General features: G+C 48.7%; 1 protein-coding gene across 2 annotated transcripts in view; it reads right to left on the bottom strand.

The window, feature by feature from the left end:
• The window catches only part of HERC3 (HECT and RLD domain containing E3 ubiquitin protein ligase 3), a 1960519-nt gene that overhangs the window by 113051 nt on the left and 1827753 nt on the right, over positions 1 to 19715 (bottom strand). For both annotated transcript variants that reach the window (XM_069630741.1, XM_069630742.1), the window contains one exon: positions 19403 to 19586. In XM_069630741.1, the coding sequence (XP_069486842.1) occupies positions 19403 to 19586 (184 nt within the window). The remainder of the gene's footprint in view (positions 1 to 19402; positions 19587 to 19715) is intronic.

Below are 19715 nucleotides of genomic sequence, written 5' to 3'. Positions count from 1 at the left end.
TGTATTTGCAATATGATATGTGTTTTATATTCATGAATCGTTTTTTTTCCCTATTGTATGAATTGTTTCTATTGGATTTGATGTTGTTTGTCTTACTTTGTCGCAAGATATTTAACTTTGAATGTTTTCTTTTTTACGATTAAGATGTGTTAAAAGTCAAAACTGTGGGGGTGGGGGGACGTGGCCTGGAGCGCCGACTATGCGGACGCTCCTCTGATGGCCTCCGTGGGATGCCCGCTGCTTCACTAACTAAATGCGGCCGTAATGCTTTTCCAGACAAAACAAACCCCAACGAGGCTGCATGAGACCTAGGGGCACATGATATCTGACCCTCGAGTGACACCAACCCGTAATCCGGTGAGGCGCAGGCAGAAACCTCCAGCTGCCTCTTATCCCGCCGCTCGGAGGTTCCAAAATGGCAGACGGAACATTGGAGCTCGAGAGTAGCTGGGGACGGGATGGGTGGAGGAGGGGAACCCACTCTCAGTCCCCTCGGAGGTCCCCCGCCACCAGAGGGCCCCCATACACGGCGGCGGACATCCCGCCTGGCAGGCTGCACTGAGCCCGGATCGCACTGAGCCCATATCTGGAGGAGGGGCCGGGAGGTGCCCTTGCTCTGTCTACATAACTCTCCCGCTGACCGAACGGAATGCATTGGGCCTGCGGCAACGGAGCGGAGACCCTGCTAACGCACTCTGGAGCCTGAGAGTGGCCGGTAGCGGGATGAGCAGAGGAGGGGCATCCACACATATTAGACCCCCCCAGCGGTCCCACCCCACCGGAGGGCCCCCACACACGGCAGCGGGAATCCCGCCTAGCAGGCGGCTCTGAGCCCGCATTGAGCCCGTACCTGAAGGAGGGACCGGGGGGCGCCCTCGCTCTGCATCCACGGCTCTGCCTGCTCCCTAACAAAATTCAGCATTATAGCAGAGATCCTGGTAAGACACACTCGCGCATTCCGGCGCAGAGAAAACACCCAGGCAGCAACATCAAAGAGTGTGGACATTCTCCTAAAACCCCGACCACCAACCCACCACTGCGGTTCTCCATAAAATCAGACCGCAGCACCCCCCTGGATCCAGGAGCCCAGGCTGGCTGTTATCATAGCTCCAGGAGAGACACAAGCCTCACAAGCTACAGAGGGTAAGGCAGCCCAAATCTTTCTGGTATCTTTTTCAACAAGCGGTGGGGGCCTTCCATCGCAGGCAGCGCAAACCCCCCACCCCCCAAATCCTCGGGCCCCATCACCCTACCAACCCTGGTAGACAGTGAGAGCCCCTTTGTATCTGGGCTTCACAGGGGACAGCTGGGAGATCACGTGGGAGAGGGCCGGAGCCCTTCTTCCACTCACACTCACCGAACCTACACAAGCCTTGCCCCGAGAACCTGGCGACCCCCACACACCGCAATTGGACCTAGTCTGACCCCCATCAAGAGGCCTAATACCCCCTTCCGGAACACGTAATCAGTGGCAATAAAAGAGTGGAGACCCAGTTGCCATCGACATCACATCGCCTGGACAGCTCCTGGGGTGCCCCGACCCACGCCTTGAGATCCTCCTATCTTCACCAACCTCCCGGAGGAACAGAGAACCCCCCCACCCCACAAGTAACTCTAGCGCCCATATCTGCAACTCATTCTGAGAGCCCTGCGTGACACTGAAACTACCCTACCAGCCCACCTAGAGGCATAGGGCCCCTCCCTCTGCCCAGAAAAACACGATGGCCAAACAATCAAAATCTGGCAAGAATCCAGACATTGCTACAATGCTGATGTCATCCGAAAGATCCAGGAAACAGGATCCCCCTGCCTCCTCCCTACAAGAGGCTTTAGATGACAAGGGGTCTCTTGCAACTAAAAACGACATCCGGGTATTCATGGCGGACATCAAGTCTGAATTCAGATCTTGTATGTCTGAACTTACCACCAAGCTGGAAAATACTGATCAAAGAGTGACGGAGGCCGAACAGAGATTAGGAGAGGTCGAGGACCGGACCCAGGATCAAGCATCCACCCTGGTGGAAGTCCAGCGCTCAATCAGACTCCTCCAAGATAAATGTGAAATTCTAGAGTTCAAACAAGAGGACTTGGAAAATAGGGCCTGACGTAATAACCTACGAATCCGAGGGGTTCCGGCCTCAGTCCCAGACAAAAATTTGGTGGAGTATGTGGGCGACTTTTCAATCTCTCCTCCCACATCTAGAGAAGTCACAACTCCTCCTAGAACGCACACACAGGATGCGCCCTCGTCGCTGTTAGGCAGAATCCTGTGCAGTTCCGTTAGGGAGCACTACAGAAGATTAAGACTACAGGTATGAGCAATAAATCCCCTTTTGTATCTGTCCGTACCACAAAGATTTAGTTGGTAGCTGTGGTTAAGCAGTCAGACTTATCTCAAGAGGGAGATGAGCAGAATTCAGGGTTTACACAATAGGGCTACAGCACTATGGTACAAGGAAACACTGACCAAAGCTTTGTATTAAAAAGAATATATATATTTATTTTACAAACTTCTAGTTCAACACATAAATCACAGTTATTAAAGCAAGTTAAAATCGGCCAAGAAAAGTATACACAACTCACTGGTCAAATTGTAATCAAGTTTGAGCAGGAGTGAAAACTGTGCAAAACGGCACAGTGAAAACCAAACACAAATGGCACTCTAGCAATTTCTCACAAGGGAGGGAAAGAACAAGTTATACAGGAATATACTCTTAGGCAGCCTAGCAACACTTCCCAATAAGTTTGTGAACACGTTTAGGCAAGGCAGTACTTTGGCATGTATAATACTTAGGTGAAAACTGAACAAAATGGCACTTCACAAGTTTTTAAAGTGGGAAGGAAAAGGGGGTTATAAGAGTTAGGTGCACCAACACAGTTCTAGTTGAGAAGCAATCTAGAGAAGGCAGTTATAACAGATTCAGCCAGAGTCAATAGGCCTGTGCCAGAGTCAGTGGTACAGGGCAAAGAGCCCAGGAGCAAAATGTTCTCGTAGCTGCAGTCAAGTCTTTGTTAAACGATTCGAAAAGGTGGATGCAGAAGGTAAAAGACAATGTTAGATGATCGGGGCGGCCAACCCAACAGGTAGGTAAAGGTTTTAAAAGACCTTTAGCGCTCCCAAATGAAAAGGGAGGCCTGGCGGAACAAAGTACCTTAAAATGTAGAAGAGGCTCCTGCAGTGGCGGTTGTTCCTGGCAGTTCCTGCAGTTCGGGAGATCCAGCAGAGTAAGAGAGACTCTCGTCATGGAGGAAGGTTCGAGTTACTGCACTGCCCAGGGACAAAACCAGCCGCGGTGCTGCCAAAAGAATAAAAGGTCCGCTCCTTTAAATCGCGGTCCGGGTGGACGGGTGCCTGGCTATCCGGTCTCCGAGTGCAGGGCACTGGCGATTCGACCAATGCAGGTCCAGGAAGGCGATTGGCAAACTGGTTGGCCCCACCAGCTCAAGGGAAGAAGGCTCTTGCAGGTGAAGATCTTCTCTCGTTGTGTGGAGAAAAGTGGTGAGACGCTGCAGCAGGGCTTCACCGGTGGTTCAGTTGGTGCAGATGTCTTTGGCTTCTCTCCTCTTCGGCTTCTTAGTTCCAGTGGCACGTCTTGCTCTTCCAGTCCTCAGGACCCTGCTTTTATGCAAAAAGATCCCCATTCATACAGCCTAGTTGTCATCCTGGCGGAAGACCCTCCAGCCTATCAGGGCAGAGTGCGACATGGGTTGCTGAGGCAACCCTGTCCACTGGTCCTACTCCCCCTCTCACACAGTGGTTCCACCCCAGACTCAGTGGTGCCGAAAGGAGGGCTTCTGGGCAGAAGCCCGCCAAAAGGATGTACAAAGGATCCACGACCTGGGTTAGGATCTTAGCTAAAGACAGAGAAAGAATTTATATAAAAGTTCTGGCAAATAAAACCTACCGGAGTAAAGTTAATATAAGAATAAACCGATGGTATGTTAGAGGCTGTCAGTAAATGTGGTAGCCTCGAACAATGGGAAAATCCCATAGGGAAATATTTGCTGTCGAATATTTTTGGTAGTAACCACTGCCACCAGCCAGAAACTTTTGAGATAGGGACTGTACGGTACCCTCTCGAAAACGAACATAAGGGAAAAACTATTAACCCTTGCCTGTACCTCCATAGTAAGATGGGTTGTACTGGTTTTGTTCACAAAGATTGACTAGTAAAGTCAATGGGGACTTTAGATGCCCTGTGAGACAGTAGTCAGTGCCAGGGTATGGAGTCTATGTTTGGGGGTCGCTACGACACACCTGTGTCACTGCATGGAGGGTGCTGTGTAACTGTTACACAGTTGATGGTCGTGCAGAGTATGGGCTATCCCTCTGTCCCCAAATATCAAACTGACATCCACAGTAATACCTGTCAGAATGAATGTTAGGGCCAAAGATGGTAGTCCGTGGAGTCAGGACGCAGGAACAACCGGAAGAACCCCTGGAGCGCTGTAAGGGAAGGTATATGGTTATGTAATGTTACAGAATGCAGTATCTGAGTATAAACACCCGAACCACTGAAATACCTGTAAGTGTTGGAGCGTGGACCCAGGGAGGTTCTAAGGACAACAGGTCCGGGTGAAGCTTGATAAAGTCCTGGCAGGCAACCACCTAAGGCAGGACCGAGGTCCAAAACAAATAAGGGCTAGACACAAGGCAGTCCGTAGAGCAGCGTGGAGGTCGGCAACAGATGATCCAAGTTCCAAGGCAAGTAAGGGCAAGACACGAGGCAGTCCGTTATGGGAAAACAGTTCGGCAGCCAAATATATCCAAAGTTCTAAAGTTGACAGGGTTTAGACGAAGAATAATCCGTAGTACAAAAGCCGTGGTCCAAAGTGATTAAAGTCCAGAACGAAGCGCGAGCGACACGTGATCCCAAAAGAACAGCTGTGAAGCAAGGCTGTCAGTAACTGGACTCCTTTTATCCGACGTAGGGAAACACGTGACAACGGTCACGTGACGCAAGTTACCAAAGCGTTGCAGTATTGCTAGGCAACTAGTCACGTGATCCGTGCCGTGTTGTGTCGGACAGTCCTCCGTGAACAGTGTGATTGTTTGTGATGAAGGAGCCTCCAATTAACTTGCCACAAACGTGAAGGGCGATAAACTCCAGTTTTGTCAAGCGTGCCATGTCGTGCCCTACAGTGTGGAACCTGTTGAGGCAGTAAGGTACCTCTGTTGGAATGTGTGGATTTGAGTGCTGCTTGAGAGGAGGACATAGAGGGGCTTGTCTTTTGTGCGGGGGGCGGTGTGACAGAATCCCCCCTCAAAGGCCCACGACCACGTGGGCTTGCCGGGTTATCCCTATGAAACTGCGACACCAAAAGCGGTGCCTGGACATCACGGGAATGAACCCAAGAGCGGTCCTCGGGGCCATAACCCAGCCAGTCCACTAGGTACTGGAGGCGACCCCTATGGAAACGCGATCCAAGGATGGCACTAACCTCAAACACGTCCTGGGAGGACACAGATACAGGGGCGGGGGGAGCAAGGACACGAGTGGAAGCAAGGTAAGGCTTGAGGAGGGATACATGGAAGACCGGATGGATCCGCCAAGCTTTTGGAACGGACAATCGCAGGGCCACGGGATTCAGGATTTTCATGATCCGATAGGGACCCACAAAGCGAGGCAACAATTTGCGACAACCAGGGATTCGCAGGTGCCTGGTCGGTGTTTCACAACAAAGTCGAAGGCAGCAAAGAACAAGTGCCAACGTACTTGCCGGCTGTTGCTGCATTTCAAGGAAGCCAGATCTTGTAGACAGTGTAGACCACTGTTTGATGCTTGGCCCCCAAAAGATGGTGTCGCCAGGTCTGGAGGGCGTCCTTGATGGCCAGCAACTCTTTCTCGGTTACCGTGTAATGAGTTTCGGCTGCCGAGAATTTTCGAGAATGATAGGCCACTGGATGCAAACTACCCGTGGTTGGACACGGCTGGGACAATACAGCGCCTAGAGCAAATGATGAGGCATCTGCCTCCAGAACGTAGGGTAGGTCGGAGTCGGGGTGTTGCAGGACAGGGGCAGAAGCAAACCTGGACTTAAGAGCCTCGAATGCCTTTTGATGTGTAGGGTTCCATATGTAAGGAACCTGAGGACTGGTCAAAGCGGTCAGAGGAGAAACAATGGAAGAAAAGCCTGCGATGAACCGTCGGTAAAAATTAGCGAAACCAAGAAAAGACTGGAGTTGTTTGATGTTAACCGGTGTCGGCCATTCCATAACAGCACGGACCTTAGACTGATTCATGGATAAACCCCCGGGGGAGATGAAAAAACCTAGGAACTCCACTTCTTTTGAATGGAAAGTACATTTCTCAGGCTTGGCGAAAAGAGCGTTCGCCTTGAGGCGAGAAAGAACCTCTCTGACATGACAGACGTGTTCCTCCAACGAGGATGAAAAAACCAAGATATCGTCCAGATATACCACCACGAACGTATCCAGAATGTCAGAGAATACGTCGTTGATAAATCGTTGGAAAGTAGCGGGAGCGTTACAAAGCCCAAAGGGCATTACGGTATACTCATAAAGTCCCTGCTTGGAGCAGAAGGCCGTCTTCCACTCGTCCCCAGGCCTCATACGGATCAGGTTGTATGCCCCTCTTAGGTCCAGTTTGGTAAAAACCGTAGCCCTTGTCAGCCTGTCCAGTAGGGTGGAGATGAGCGGTAGAGGGTACCTGTTTTTAATAGTAATGGCATTCAACCTCCTATAGTCTACACATGGCCGCAAGTCGCCTTCCTTTTTTGGCACGAAAAATATTGGGCTGGCAGCCGGGGAACATGATGGACGGATGTGCCCTAAATGTAAAGCCTGCCGGATGTATACTTTGAGGGCCTGTTCCTCTGGGTGTGACAACGAGTAGATCCTACCCCTGGGTATAGGAGCGTCTGGAACCAGATCAATCGGACAATCGTATGGTCTGTGTGGGGGTAGACCTTCCGCAGTGGCTTTATCAAAAACCATGTGGAAATCATGATATTCGGCGGGAATGTTAGCCAGGATGGCCCCCACGGTATGCGAATGCCTAGTGTCTGGTGTAATGTCATCAATGTGAGTAGTTGCCAGGGCACCAAGGATTGTGGCAGGAGAGGAGAGCGACTCATTTTCCACAAGACAGAATTGCTGACACACTTCAGATTCGAACATGACTTGTCCCGTTCCCCAATTAATCAACGGGTTGTGTTGCCGTAACCAAGGTATACCCACTATAATGCCGAATTGGGGTGTAGAGATAAGGTCAAATGACATGACTTCCCTATGGGTACTCTGGATCAATACTTCCAAGGGAGCGGTCTGGAACTGGATGGGACCGGAAGACAAAGATGTGCCATCAACCGCATGTACGGGTTCTGGATGTTCTTTTCTGACCAGGGGTAGGTTGAGACGATGGGCCAAGTCTATATCGATATAACATCCGGTAGCCCCAGAATCAATTACAATATGAACCACATGTGTGACCTCCCTAGTGGGTTTCATAAGGGCATGGACTACTATCGGTCTGACGGGGCCAAAGGCGGGTTCAGAGGGATTTGTGGATAGGCTCGCCGGTGCCCCCTGAATCATGGGCGAGCCCTCTGAAAACCCGGGGTTTTGTTCTTAGGACGCCGGGGGCATTCCCTTACATAGTGTCCGTTCAACCCGCAATAGAAACAGGCATTATCCGTTCTCCGGCGTTCTCGTTCGGTTGATGTTATCGGGCTTCGGATACCACCTATCTGCATGGGTTCGGAAGTGGTAGAGGAGGCTGGACCGGACTGGCTAGTGAACGTTGTTTCTGTCCTTCTCTCGGATCTCCTTGCGTCGATCTGTAAAGCAAGATCCACTAGATCCGAAAACACCGAGGGAAGAGCAGGAACCACTGAAAGCGCATCCTTCATGGTGTTGCACAAGCCACGGTAGAACACAATTGCCTTTTTCTCCTCAGGCCAAGAAGTCTCAGCGGCAAGTTGGTTATACCGAGCGATGTATTCTATCAGTGATAGTTTACCCTGTGTTAGGTCTAGGAGTTCCAGATCCCTTGATTGAACCTTATGGCGTGTATCGAAGACTTTGGCCATTTCCGCTATGAGAAGATCAAAATCATACAAGGCGGGATGATTGTTTTCCAACATTGGATTTGCCCATGTAGCCGCCACCCCAGATAAATGTGATAGAAGAAATGCGGCCTTTGTGACTGAATCGGGAAAAGCCAAGGGTCTGCACAAAAAATGAAGCTTACATTGGTTAATGAAAGTACGGTATTTCCGAGGATCCCCCTGGAATCGTTCTGGAGCGGCAAGAGGAACAGGGTTTGGGAGTAACACAGGAGTGGGTGTAGGGGCTGGAACCGGGGATGGCTGATTCGGGGGGACAGTATCCCCAAATTCGGCATCTGGGGGCAATGGGTAACGTGTGCTTTGTAGGGCATCAAGCCGGTTATGTATGGCGGTCGTGGCGGCGGCCATGTCGGTCCTGAGGGACGCCACTGCCTGTATCAAAGCGGTCACTGGGTCCCCGGTGGAGGGATTCATGCTCTGGACGACCAAAAATAGGCTTCACAGTCTGTTACACAGTTGATGGTCGTGCAGAGTATGGGCTATCCCTCTGTCCCCAAATATCAAACTGACATCCACAGTAATACCTGTCAGAATGAATGTTAGGGCCAAAGATGGTAGTCCGTGGAGTCAGGACGCAGGAACAACCGGAAGAACCCCTGGAGCGCTGTAAGGGAAGGTATATGGTTATGTAATGTTACAGAATGCAGTATCTGAGTATAAACACCCGAACCACTGAAATACCTGTAAGTGTTGGAGCGTGGACCCAGGGAGGTTCTAAGGACAACAGGTCCGGGTGAAGCTTGATAAAGTCCTGGCAGGCAACCACCTAAGGCAGGATCGAGGTCCAAAACAAATAAGGGCTAGACACAAGGCAGTCCGTAGAGCAGCGTGGAGGTCGGCAACAGATGATCCAAGTTCCAAGGCAAGTAAGGGCAAGACACGAGGCAGTCCGTTATGGGAAAACAGTTCGGCAGCCAAATATATCCAAAGTTCTAAAGTTGACAGGGTTTAGACGAAGAATAATCCGTAGTACAAAAGCCGTGGTCCAAAGTGATTAAAGTCCAGAACGAAGCGCGAGCGACACGTGATCCCAAAAGAACAGCTGTGAAGCAAGGCTGTCAGTAACTGGACTCCTTTTATCCGACGTAGGGAAACACGTGACAACGGTCACGTGACGCAAGTTACCAAAGCGTTGCAGTATTGCTAGGCAACTAGTCACGTGATCCGTGCCGTGTTGTGTTGTGTCGGACAGTCCTCCGTGAACAGTGTGATTGTTTGTGATGAAGGAGCCTCCAATTAACTTGCCACAAACGTGAAGGGCGATAAACTCCAGTTTTGTCAAGCGTGCCATGTCGTGCCCTACAGTGTGGAACCTGTTGAGGCAGTAAGGTACCTCTGTTGGAATGTGTGGATTTGAGTGCTGCTTGAGAGGAGGACATAGAGGGGCGTGTCTTTTGTGCGGGGGGCGGTGTGACAGTAACACATGTGGATAAAGATGGTTTCTATGAGGGTGAGATAAACCCAATAGACATTAAACACAAAAAATATCCTAGAACACACATAGCAAATATGCCTAAGAGTGGGAAAAAAGAGTCTCACACTTAGCAGGAGAAAAAAACAAACCCTGCAAATCCAGCAAAGCTGCTGGGGGACTCTATAGGTAAGGGAAATTAGCCATGGAATGAGAATTCTCCCTAACAGTCGCAGAGTAGAATCGGACGCCCCTCCAGATGTTATCATCAGAGTACATTTCTTCACCACAAAAGAAGCCATCTCTGCAATTAGTCGCACCCGTGACTAAATAACCTTCCAGGGCTCCCCCCTTCAGATCTATCAAGACCTCTCGGTCCTTACCCTCCAGAGAAGACGTGCTCTCTGACCCCTAGCGGCCTTTCTGCAGGACCAGCAGATCCGTTACAGATGGCTCTTCCCCACCGCCCTACAGTTCTCTTACAAGGGCACCCAGAGGAGGATTAGCCACCTGGAGGATGCCAAGAAGATCATGAACTTAGCCTCCCCTAAAGCCCAGTCTCCTCTAGCCTCTGAAAACGTCACCAAAACGGACCTCACAACGTCTCCAAAAAACCAGCAGAACTCCTGGACGAAGGTCCCGAGGTTCATAAGAAAGAAATAGCCGAATGCGGAAACGCAACCGACCTCCTGAAAAACTAAAACTCTAAGCAGCATGAGTCTGGACCCTGGTTGCTGGAGCCATGGGCCCGACCCCTGTCCGGCCCGATGGAGCTTGCCTCCTCCATATTTCTGGACCTACCTGCAGCTTACCCGAAGGAGTCACGTCACTTGCGGCCATAAAAAAGGACTTTCAACAACTGGAGCAGCGGGCCCTACCCCACGGCCTATGCCCATTTCCGAGGTACAATACACCTGAGTCCTTGGAATATTCAACCCTTAATTCTAGCCATGTTGGCTGCACACAGTTACTTGGCAACGTTGGCCAGGGTTGGTGCCGGTCCCACAAAACCGGCCCACCCCCTAGTTAAATCTCGGTCCTCCGGTTGGAGGCCTGAGCGAAAATTGCAATGGCAGGTACAGGTGCGGCTAAAAAACCTTCGAAATGCTGGCTGATTCATCTTCACCTCACTCCCCCCCCACCGAACGCATCAACATCCTCACCCCTAACTCAAAGACACCCCACCCTGAGGTTTGTCTCTCTGAACGTTAAAGGACTAAATTCTCCGGCCAAAGGCAAATCAATCCTGCAAAAGCTCCAAGACGAAAATGCAGCGGTAGCCATGCTATTGGAAACGCACCTCTTGCCAGCTGACTTTGTATCAATATACGCCCCAAATACAGGCCAAGCTGCTTTCTACGAGACTGAGCGCCACCCTCTCCCCCTTCCTAGAGGGTCAACTTATCATCGGCGGTGACTTTAACGGAGTCCCGGACCCCACAAAAGACGAATCCCATCCGCCTTCATCCGGAGACTTCACCTCAGCACTGGCACTCTTACAGCTATTCAGAACTCTGGAGGTGGTGGACTTGTGGAGAGTACTCCACCCCTCAGAAAGAGATTTTTCTTTCTACTCCTACGTCTATAGGAAATGTTCCAGAATGGACATTTGCCAATGATGTAACCATAGGCCCAAGGATCCTGTCTGACCACGGCCCAGTGACCCTGGAAATCAGAGCACATGAATCATCCCACTCCCACTGTGCAACGTAGATGGACGCTCTACGATCCAATCCTTAACGAGATACCACTCAGAGACTCAATTGCAACGACAATTAAGAACTTCTCTAAAGAAAACCCCACTGAGGACACCTCCCCCGCCAACACCTGGGACGCCATGAAAGCGGTCATACGCGGGGAACTCATAGCTCAGGGAGGAGCCTTTCTCAAGAGAAGGCGACAGATCCGCCAGGCCCTCGAGGATGACCTCCGGAAGACGGAGAAGATCCATAAAGAAAAAGGATGGTCCCCAAGAACATACAAGCCATTCGCACGGCACAGAAAAGGATCGAAGCCCATTACGCCGAACACACGGCACATCAACTGGCGAAAGCCAAGCAATTCTACTACGCTCAAAACAATAAAGCGAATACTGGTAGCCAAACTCGCTAAAGCGAAACGAAACAACACGATCATTGGACTGCGAGATTCACAGGGCAGAATGCAGTACGCTGAGCAGGACAAACGACGCCTAGCAGCTGATCATCTGGCACAGGTAATGATCACCCCGCCACGAGACCTGGAAGAACAAACGGAATACCTATGAAAAGCAGCACTTCCCCAACTGCCAGACTGAAACCGAGACACCTTGGAAACCCCAAACTCCGTTGAGGAGGTAGAGGAGGCCATAATATCCCTCAAATCCCGGGGCCCCGGCCCTGATGGCTACTCAACCAGATTTTATAAAGTCTTCAAGCCTCAGCTACTCGCGCCATTGGCGCAACTATTTAATTCCTTCAGGGACACTGGTGTTATAACCCCCTCCATGCAGGAATCAATTACAGTCCTCCTACCTAAGCCCGGAGGGCACCCAAGAAATCCAGCCTCATACAGACCTATCGCCCTACTTAACATCGATGCCAACATCTATTCCAAGATCCTGGCGACACGCCTATCCCACATCCTACCAGACATAATCCAACCCGACCAGAGCGGCTTTTTGAAGAACCGGTCTCCAGCCAACAACATTTGCAGAGCTTTGAACTTGGTGGACGTGGCCTCCTGAGACCCACAGGGATTGCTACTCATGGCACTGGACGCGACCAAAGCGTTTGACAAGGTGGATTGGACCTTCATGAGGCACACCATGGAGGCATTCGGATTTGGGCCGGAATTTCGCACCATGGTCCTGGCCAACTATAAATCACCCAAAACCTTAATCAGAATCAATGGCAACCTCTCTGCTCCTATCACGCTGTCCTGTGGAACCAGACAGCGATGTCCACTGTCCCCACTCCTATTCGCTCTGATCATGGAGCCATTTGCCCAACGGATTAGGCAGAACACTTTGATCAAGGGCTTCCAAGCTGGTTCCTCACACCACAAACTAGCTTTCTACGCGGACGATGTCCTGCTAACCATCACAGAGCCCCGCTCCTCCCTGACACATGCCTTAGTAGAAATAAACAGCTATGGAAGGGTCACAGGATCCACCATCAACTTCAACAAGTCAGCAGTACTTGGGATAGGGATATCCTCAAGAGAGCGAGAAGAGTTGATCCCAATGTGCCCTATTCAATGGAAGACGAAGGCTATTAAATATTTAGGGGTCCAGGTCACGGCCAACACAACAGACATTTATCACGCAAACTTCCACCCACTCTTCAAAGAACTGGAAACTGACCTGAAACGCTGGGCGACCCAAGACATTTCCTTAATGGGACGGATTACTGCGTGTAAAATGAACCTGCTCCCGAGATTTCTATACACATGCTCCACCCTCCCGGTGGCGATCCCAACTTCAGCACTCCGAAACCTCCAGAGAAAGATGCTACAATTTATTTGGAAAGGGAAAAAAGCCAGGATTCCTAAAGACAGGATGCTGGGAAACGTAAAGCTTGGCGGTTTAGGGGTCCCAGACCTACAGAAATACCAAATGGCAGCCCAATTGGCATGCATCCAAGCGTGGCAAACAATTACAAATCGTCCCAGATGGGTGGACCTGGAACAATCACGCTTAGCCCGCCCCCTACGCTTTCTCCCCCACATTCCTCCATCGACAAGGAGGCAATGGCAAGGACTACTGTTAGCTACTAAACACACCATCTCTGTCTGGGACAGAACCCTAAAACTAAAGAAGATCCCAAGAGGACTCAGTCCCTCATCCCCGGTATTCCTGAACCCAGCCTTCTCTCCCGGCACAGCCCCCCCAAACTTAAAAAACTGGATTGCAGGAAGACTGGAGACTGTGGGGCAGCTCTTTGAAGGAGGACAACCCCATACCTATGAACGATGCAAGGAAATCTTCCAACTGCAGGAAAAGGACTGATTTACATACTTCCAACTACGCCACTGGTGCTCCCACCCACAGACACGGGAAGCAGCAACTCGCCTTCCCACAGCTATAGAACTAACTCTCAAGGAACTACCAATCCGGGGCAGGATATCCGTGCTCTACAAGCACCTCCAGAAGGACTTTCTTATCTCGAAATCCCGATCCATGGCACAATAGGAAGTAGACCTGGGCCACCCTATAGAGGACCAATCTTGGGTGGACATTTGGATCCGCGCACAATCGTCATCCGCCTGCGTCACGAATAGAGAATGCGCATACAAAATCCTACTGCGTTGGTACTATCCCCCTCTAAGACTCCACCATATGAACCGTACTCTTGACCTAGCCTGCTGGAGACAATGTGGTCAGATAGGATCCTTCTTCCACATGTGGTGGACTTGTCCAAAAGTCCAAAGCTTCTGGAGTCAGTGCTGACTGTGTGTCGACTATTAACATGACACAGGTACATATGATACAATGGTGGTATACACCAATACAGATACTAATTGGTAGATAGTACTGGGTTGGTGAGATCTGTACACACGCACTCACAGACTGAAGGCGTTATATTTCATGAGACACTGGGTACCCTTTTGACAGTGGATCATAACGGGAGTGACTACCACCGATGACATCTAGTAGAAAGATCCGGTGTGATGAAGTGTTGTAATCACAACCCACATTTCAGTTTTCTCAGGCTTGAGTATCGAGTCGAATGAGTAATCGACAATACGATGATGGCTAGATAACTGCCCACGAATTAGTGATCACAGAAGATACAGAATTAATTTTAGCGAAAGCACAGGCTTTTACCGCAAGGCAGGGAGATGAGAATCCACGTCACGGTCGAGAAGACTGGTGTGAGTCATTCGTTTCCAGTACAGGAAGGAGTTCATGTTCCAAGGAAGACTAGACGTGATGTGCCACACGTGACACGAGAAGCGTTCACGTGATGTGATGCATACGGATGTATAGAACACTCCACGGGCATCGTTAGTGTGAGCCACGGTTCTGCAGGAGATAGACGGGAATAACATCGACCAGTACGTCGGTAAGTGAAGGCCTGTGTGCTTTGATAACAATGAGGCAATAGGTGATTGGGCATGGAAGCTGATACGCGCCATTATGTTTAACGGTGGGGCCGATGGTGTACTTTGAACTACAGGAATCCCCGATGTGATAAGTTAGATGCGGCCGATTTGAAGCACCATTTTGGTGTCTGGAGGCAGTATTACTCGAACACGGTGACAGGAGAGTCTGATCCCGAGGCAGGTGAGCGAACAACAAAGATAACAAAACCTCCGTCAAGAAGAGGTAATGGTGATGTGGAGTGTTAGTATGCTATTATAGAAATTAAGACAATACAGTGTGCCCTATTAGTAGATATGGCAGATACTTAAAGATGTATCGAAATAAAGAGTAACAGAGTTCTACACGAGTTCAGTTGTGAGTACAGACAGTGCAATCAGTTGTGTATACACAGGATGAGTATGAGGCGAAGATTTGGTTGTAGTTGAAACAGAATACAACCTCGGAGTAGGAAGAACAACTAATATACCAAGTGTATCAAGATTTGATGATGAGGAGCCCCATGTTTAGATTGAACATCGTTTGAGTTTTTTTCTGTTTTTGTGTTTTTCAGGCATTGAGTGGTCCGACAAAGTTGTTGGGACCCTCCCCTTTAACAACCGTTGTCTAGCAACTGTGTGGAAATACGACACGGTAAGCCTTAGTTTGGTAAACTTAGGTACCGACTAGGTAGAACAACAGCAAAGTGTTTATTACTGACTGTTGTTTCTTGTTATTTTCCCCTTCTTTTTGTTTCTCCAGGTCAAGAATTGTGTGGCATATTTTTTACTGTATTGTTTGAACATCACTTAGCGTGAGGAGTTTAATAGTGTTGAACCAACCATAGAGGTAGTGAGATGGTTTAAGGGTACAGATGGTCCCCCTGATGAAGTTCTGAAGCATTGTGACAAACTAAATTGTGGAGAACGAAACATGTTGGGCAATTAAGGGTATTGTGAGTTAATGACAATACATGAAAAATATTGTAAATTGAGTTGGTACTCAGCCCAGGGTAGCACTGAATGGGGTAGGATTGTATGGAGTAGATGGTATACTTTACATGTGGTATTCCTTAGTTAAAGGGAACCCGTGAGCTACTGACCATTTTGTTTGAGGTAGGATGATGTCCTTTATTGTACTGTACATGATTTAGCTTTGTATAGGCAGGATGTCACAGGGTTGAGCACAACACAGGTTGTCTTATGTATGGTAATTGTTTTTTATGAGAATTATTGTAAAAGGCTTTTAGGAATGTTTTCTATTTTTAATTTGTTTTTATTAATACGATGAATTGTGATTTATATGAAATAAAATTGTGATTGATATATTTTTTTGCAGTTATGGTGTTTTGTGGTGACTTAGTACCTATTTGCTAAAAGTACTAGGTTGATATGACCTGGTGAGTACATGAAGGGATAACAGGTAGACGTGTTTGATTTTTTGTCAAAGGATTGTCCAGAATGTGTTCTTAAGAGCCTGGTCATCACGTCGTTAAATGGCTCTACGTCTCTGTGTGGTTGTTGTATTGTCAGTGCTTAGCAGCCATCGCTGAAATCACGTAAACGAGGCTCCCCTTGGACCCCAAACCCATTCTCCTGGGCGTCCCGGTTCCCGGGACCTACCCAAGACCAGGCCCCAAAGCCAAACTGCTGCCCCAATGCCTACTGGCGGGTAGAATTGTGGTGGCCCGCACATGGAAGTCCGCAGAGTGTCTGCTCCTGCCCCTCTGGTGAGTGAAACTGTGGGGTGTGCTAATCACAGAAAAGGTGACAGCAGCTAGAGCGGGGCTCCTTCACCGCTTCCGGAACGTTTGGAACCCTGTTCTTGAATTTGTTCGAGACTTCCCAGCCCTGATTTACAAACCCTAGCTGGCCAGGAGGGTCCTGGAGAACGGAGATATCCCACAGGAACAGGAATAAAGAGGGAGACCCTTGAGACAGCCGACAAACTCAAGGAGGGTGGGGAGAGTGAAAATACATGTTTTTTTACTGTGATGCATAACAGGTATTGATAAAAATTTGTATTGTTATTACCCTGCCTTGTTCAGAAATAAACATTTAAAAAAAAAAGTCAAAATTGTGTTTAATCGTTTCTGTGCTAAAACACAAATAAATTAAAAAAGGTGCTTCTTAGGCTTTTGTCACACTTCACAGACGTTGGGGGAATGACTCCCTTCCCCAGGCCCTTCTGAGTCTTGATCGCACAGTACACAGTTCCAGGGGGTATATCTCTCTTCCTCTGGCTTGAACCAGCCTGGTTCACAAAACTGCCAAGTATAGTCCTGGTCTCAGGTATTTTATGTATTATTGTTTGTATGGGTCTATGCCCCTTTTTTGCTGCTCCCACTTGTCCTCTTGTCAACCAGGATGAGGAAGACGTCCTCTGTCTCCCTCCTTAATCTGCAATTTCAGTTTAGGGCCCCCCTGCTAACTCCTTTTCAAGAATTCCCTTCTCATGGTTACCCCCACTGGTCTCACAGTCCAATGGGTTCTCTTGCTGGCCCCCGCAGGGAGACTTCAACTCTGTCCCAAACTCGTGGTAGCCACAGCCCTCTGGGGTTCTTAACCCCTTTCCAGTAACTCGCGTACCTTTCACTCTGGTTCGCAAAAGTCTTGCTTGGGATGGGCATCTCTTTTTTACTGCTTGCTTCTCAGGGGTTCTGTGGCTCTCTGGGACGCTGGGATGGGTCTGCCGGTTCTGGTCCCTTGCTTTCGTCGGATCTCTCCAAGACCATGCAGTACACCTCGTTTGTGTACTCGAACTTGTACTTTGCCAGCCTTTAGGTAGGTCTTCTGACTTGAGACCTGCACAGGACGCCATGTCCACTTCCCGCACATCACAGTCTGCAGCGTTTCCACCTCTCGATGCTCCGCTCCCCTGACCGTGGCTCCTCGAGCGCCGAATTGACAACACTGGTTGTCCATCTTCGCTTTTATTGACAGGTTGATTCGTACTTCCTCTGATGTAACTAGAATGCTCACTTTGCATCTGCGGGGCCATCTGCAGGGCTCCGCTCCTCTCCATCTCATTACTTATGGGATACTCTTCCTTTGTGGAGCCTAAACTCTTCCTCGTCCCAGTATGTTAGGGATAATGTTGGTGTGATGGGGGTTGGAAGGTGTGTCAGCGTAAGGTGGGTTATGGGGATACCATGTTCTCCCTAGGTCATCAATAGTCCATTGGGGGTTTTCCTCCCCAAGAGATCAACCCGCTGAGTACCACCCCCAGAGGGACTATCAGGTAGTGGCCTCACCTCCATGGCGCATGGCGTCATGGGAAGGTGCTCCCCCTAGGGGAGAAGTGACGACATCTGGGGATTCATCACAATTCTTATTAGGATTAGATAACGGACGGCAAAAGAAAACACAATCTGAGGATATTGAAGCATGAGAAAACATGGGTACCTGTACATGTAGGATAAGTATAGTGCGAATGTGACTGGAATTCCCATGCTGATGCCCTTTTTACTTTGAAAGTAAACAAATTGCACCAATCCAGACAAACCACTAGATGGTAGTCTATGCAAAGCATGCACATCTACACATATTCACAAGCCTCAGAAATATGCATATACGTTTATAGCATATTATGTGTATATATCTGGGTCTAATTGTACTTCGGTTCCAGCCTGTTCCCCTCCCAGAAGCAAAGCCTTACTGCTCTGCAACACTACGGAGATTAACTTAATGGCACTCTTTTGACACCACTGGGTTGGACTTCTTCAACACCTCATCAGAGGATTTCTGAAAAATCTCCATTAACCTGGACAATGAAAGAAATTGGCACCCTTAAGGATACCATGGGAGCTGAATGTATCTTGTTACACTCGCACCGAATTCCAGCAAAGAAATCTATAGGCACATTTTGATGGGAAAAAAAACTGTTTGTGATAATTAGGATAAATACTCAGGATGCAAACTGGAAGTAAAAGTTTCATAAGAACAGAGTTAAGTGAAAAAGTTCCTAAGTTGCATTAAATGCAATCTTTTTCTCTATTCAGAGTAGAGTTACCAAGGTTTATTATCGACCATAAATTAGTAACATGAGTATATCAGTTAATGGCGGTAAGAGCCTAACATTGTCGAGCCAGCTTCTGCAGCAGGGAGTGAATAAAAATAGTGATACTTTATTTCAAAATTAGCACAGAAGGGGTTCAGTGATTACAAATTTGCATGTTCCATCATACTGCTGACATTAGTGGAGGCGTTTTGCTCCAGAGGTTTCACAACTTGGCAAGTCCCATTTGTTGGCAAGTCAGCAAAGCGCAGTAAGGTCTTTGTTCATACCAGTCAGTGATCGAAGTGCATGAAAAGAAGCAGTGGAACTATGTTCCCTGCAGGTCTTTCCCCCTCCCCACAAACCCCATCGCCACGCCCACTCCCGCGCACAATACAAACACCAAAACAAATGCGCCTGCTGTTTAAGGGAACGTTCAGTGCAGTGCAAGTTTAAACTGCTTCCTATACTTTTATTTGAAAACAAAACCATTCCGGAACGGTTTGTTTTCAAAGTAAAATTTTACTTAAAAAATTAGAGGAGCGCCGCTCCCACCCACTTCGTCCACTGATACCAGTCATTTACATCGTAAAATATGCATTACTTTAAAAGGTGCCAAACAAAAAAAATTGTAAAAAAAACTCGCAGCTTAGAAGTTGTCCATAGAAAAGGAGAAACTGAAGACAAAATTACTGATTAACCATCTTGGCCAACAATCAATGGTGTTCTCATACTGACTCACTAGAGTGTATCCATAATCGTGTCGCAAATAACAGTTCTCTCAGGCACACTCACAGCTAATCTCTAGTGGAAACAATATCAGGCATGGGTTATATTCTTACCTCCTCCAGTTCCTGCCAGTTGTAGTTGCTGTTCCCCACAACCATGGCCCTCAGTTCCGAAGGCTGAAAGAGTTCTAGCACTTTCCCTCCACACACCTTCAAGAAGCCACTTGAGAAAGCACCAAATGACTCATGCACTGACAGGTTGAAGACATAATTCACATAGGCGGCTACAAATTCTTGCCTGTAACATGAAGAACAGGTTATGATAGGAGAAGAGCAGCAAGAAAGTATGGCCATAAAGGAAGCTACAAGTCCCTATCGCTTAATTAAAAAATAGATCTTTAAAAGCTGTATCATTCATTAGATTTTC

The sequence above is a fragment of the Ambystoma mexicanum genome, chromosome 6q, assembly GCF_040938575.1.
Source record: "Ambystoma mexicanum isolate Mex_15411 chromosome 6q, UKY_AmexF1_1, whole genome shotgun sequence".
Lineage (NCBI taxonomy): Eukaryota > Metazoa > Chordata > Amphibia > Caudata > Ambystomatidae > Ambystoma > Ambystoma mexicanum.
This window is presented reverse-complemented; position numbering and strand designations above follow the sequence as displayed.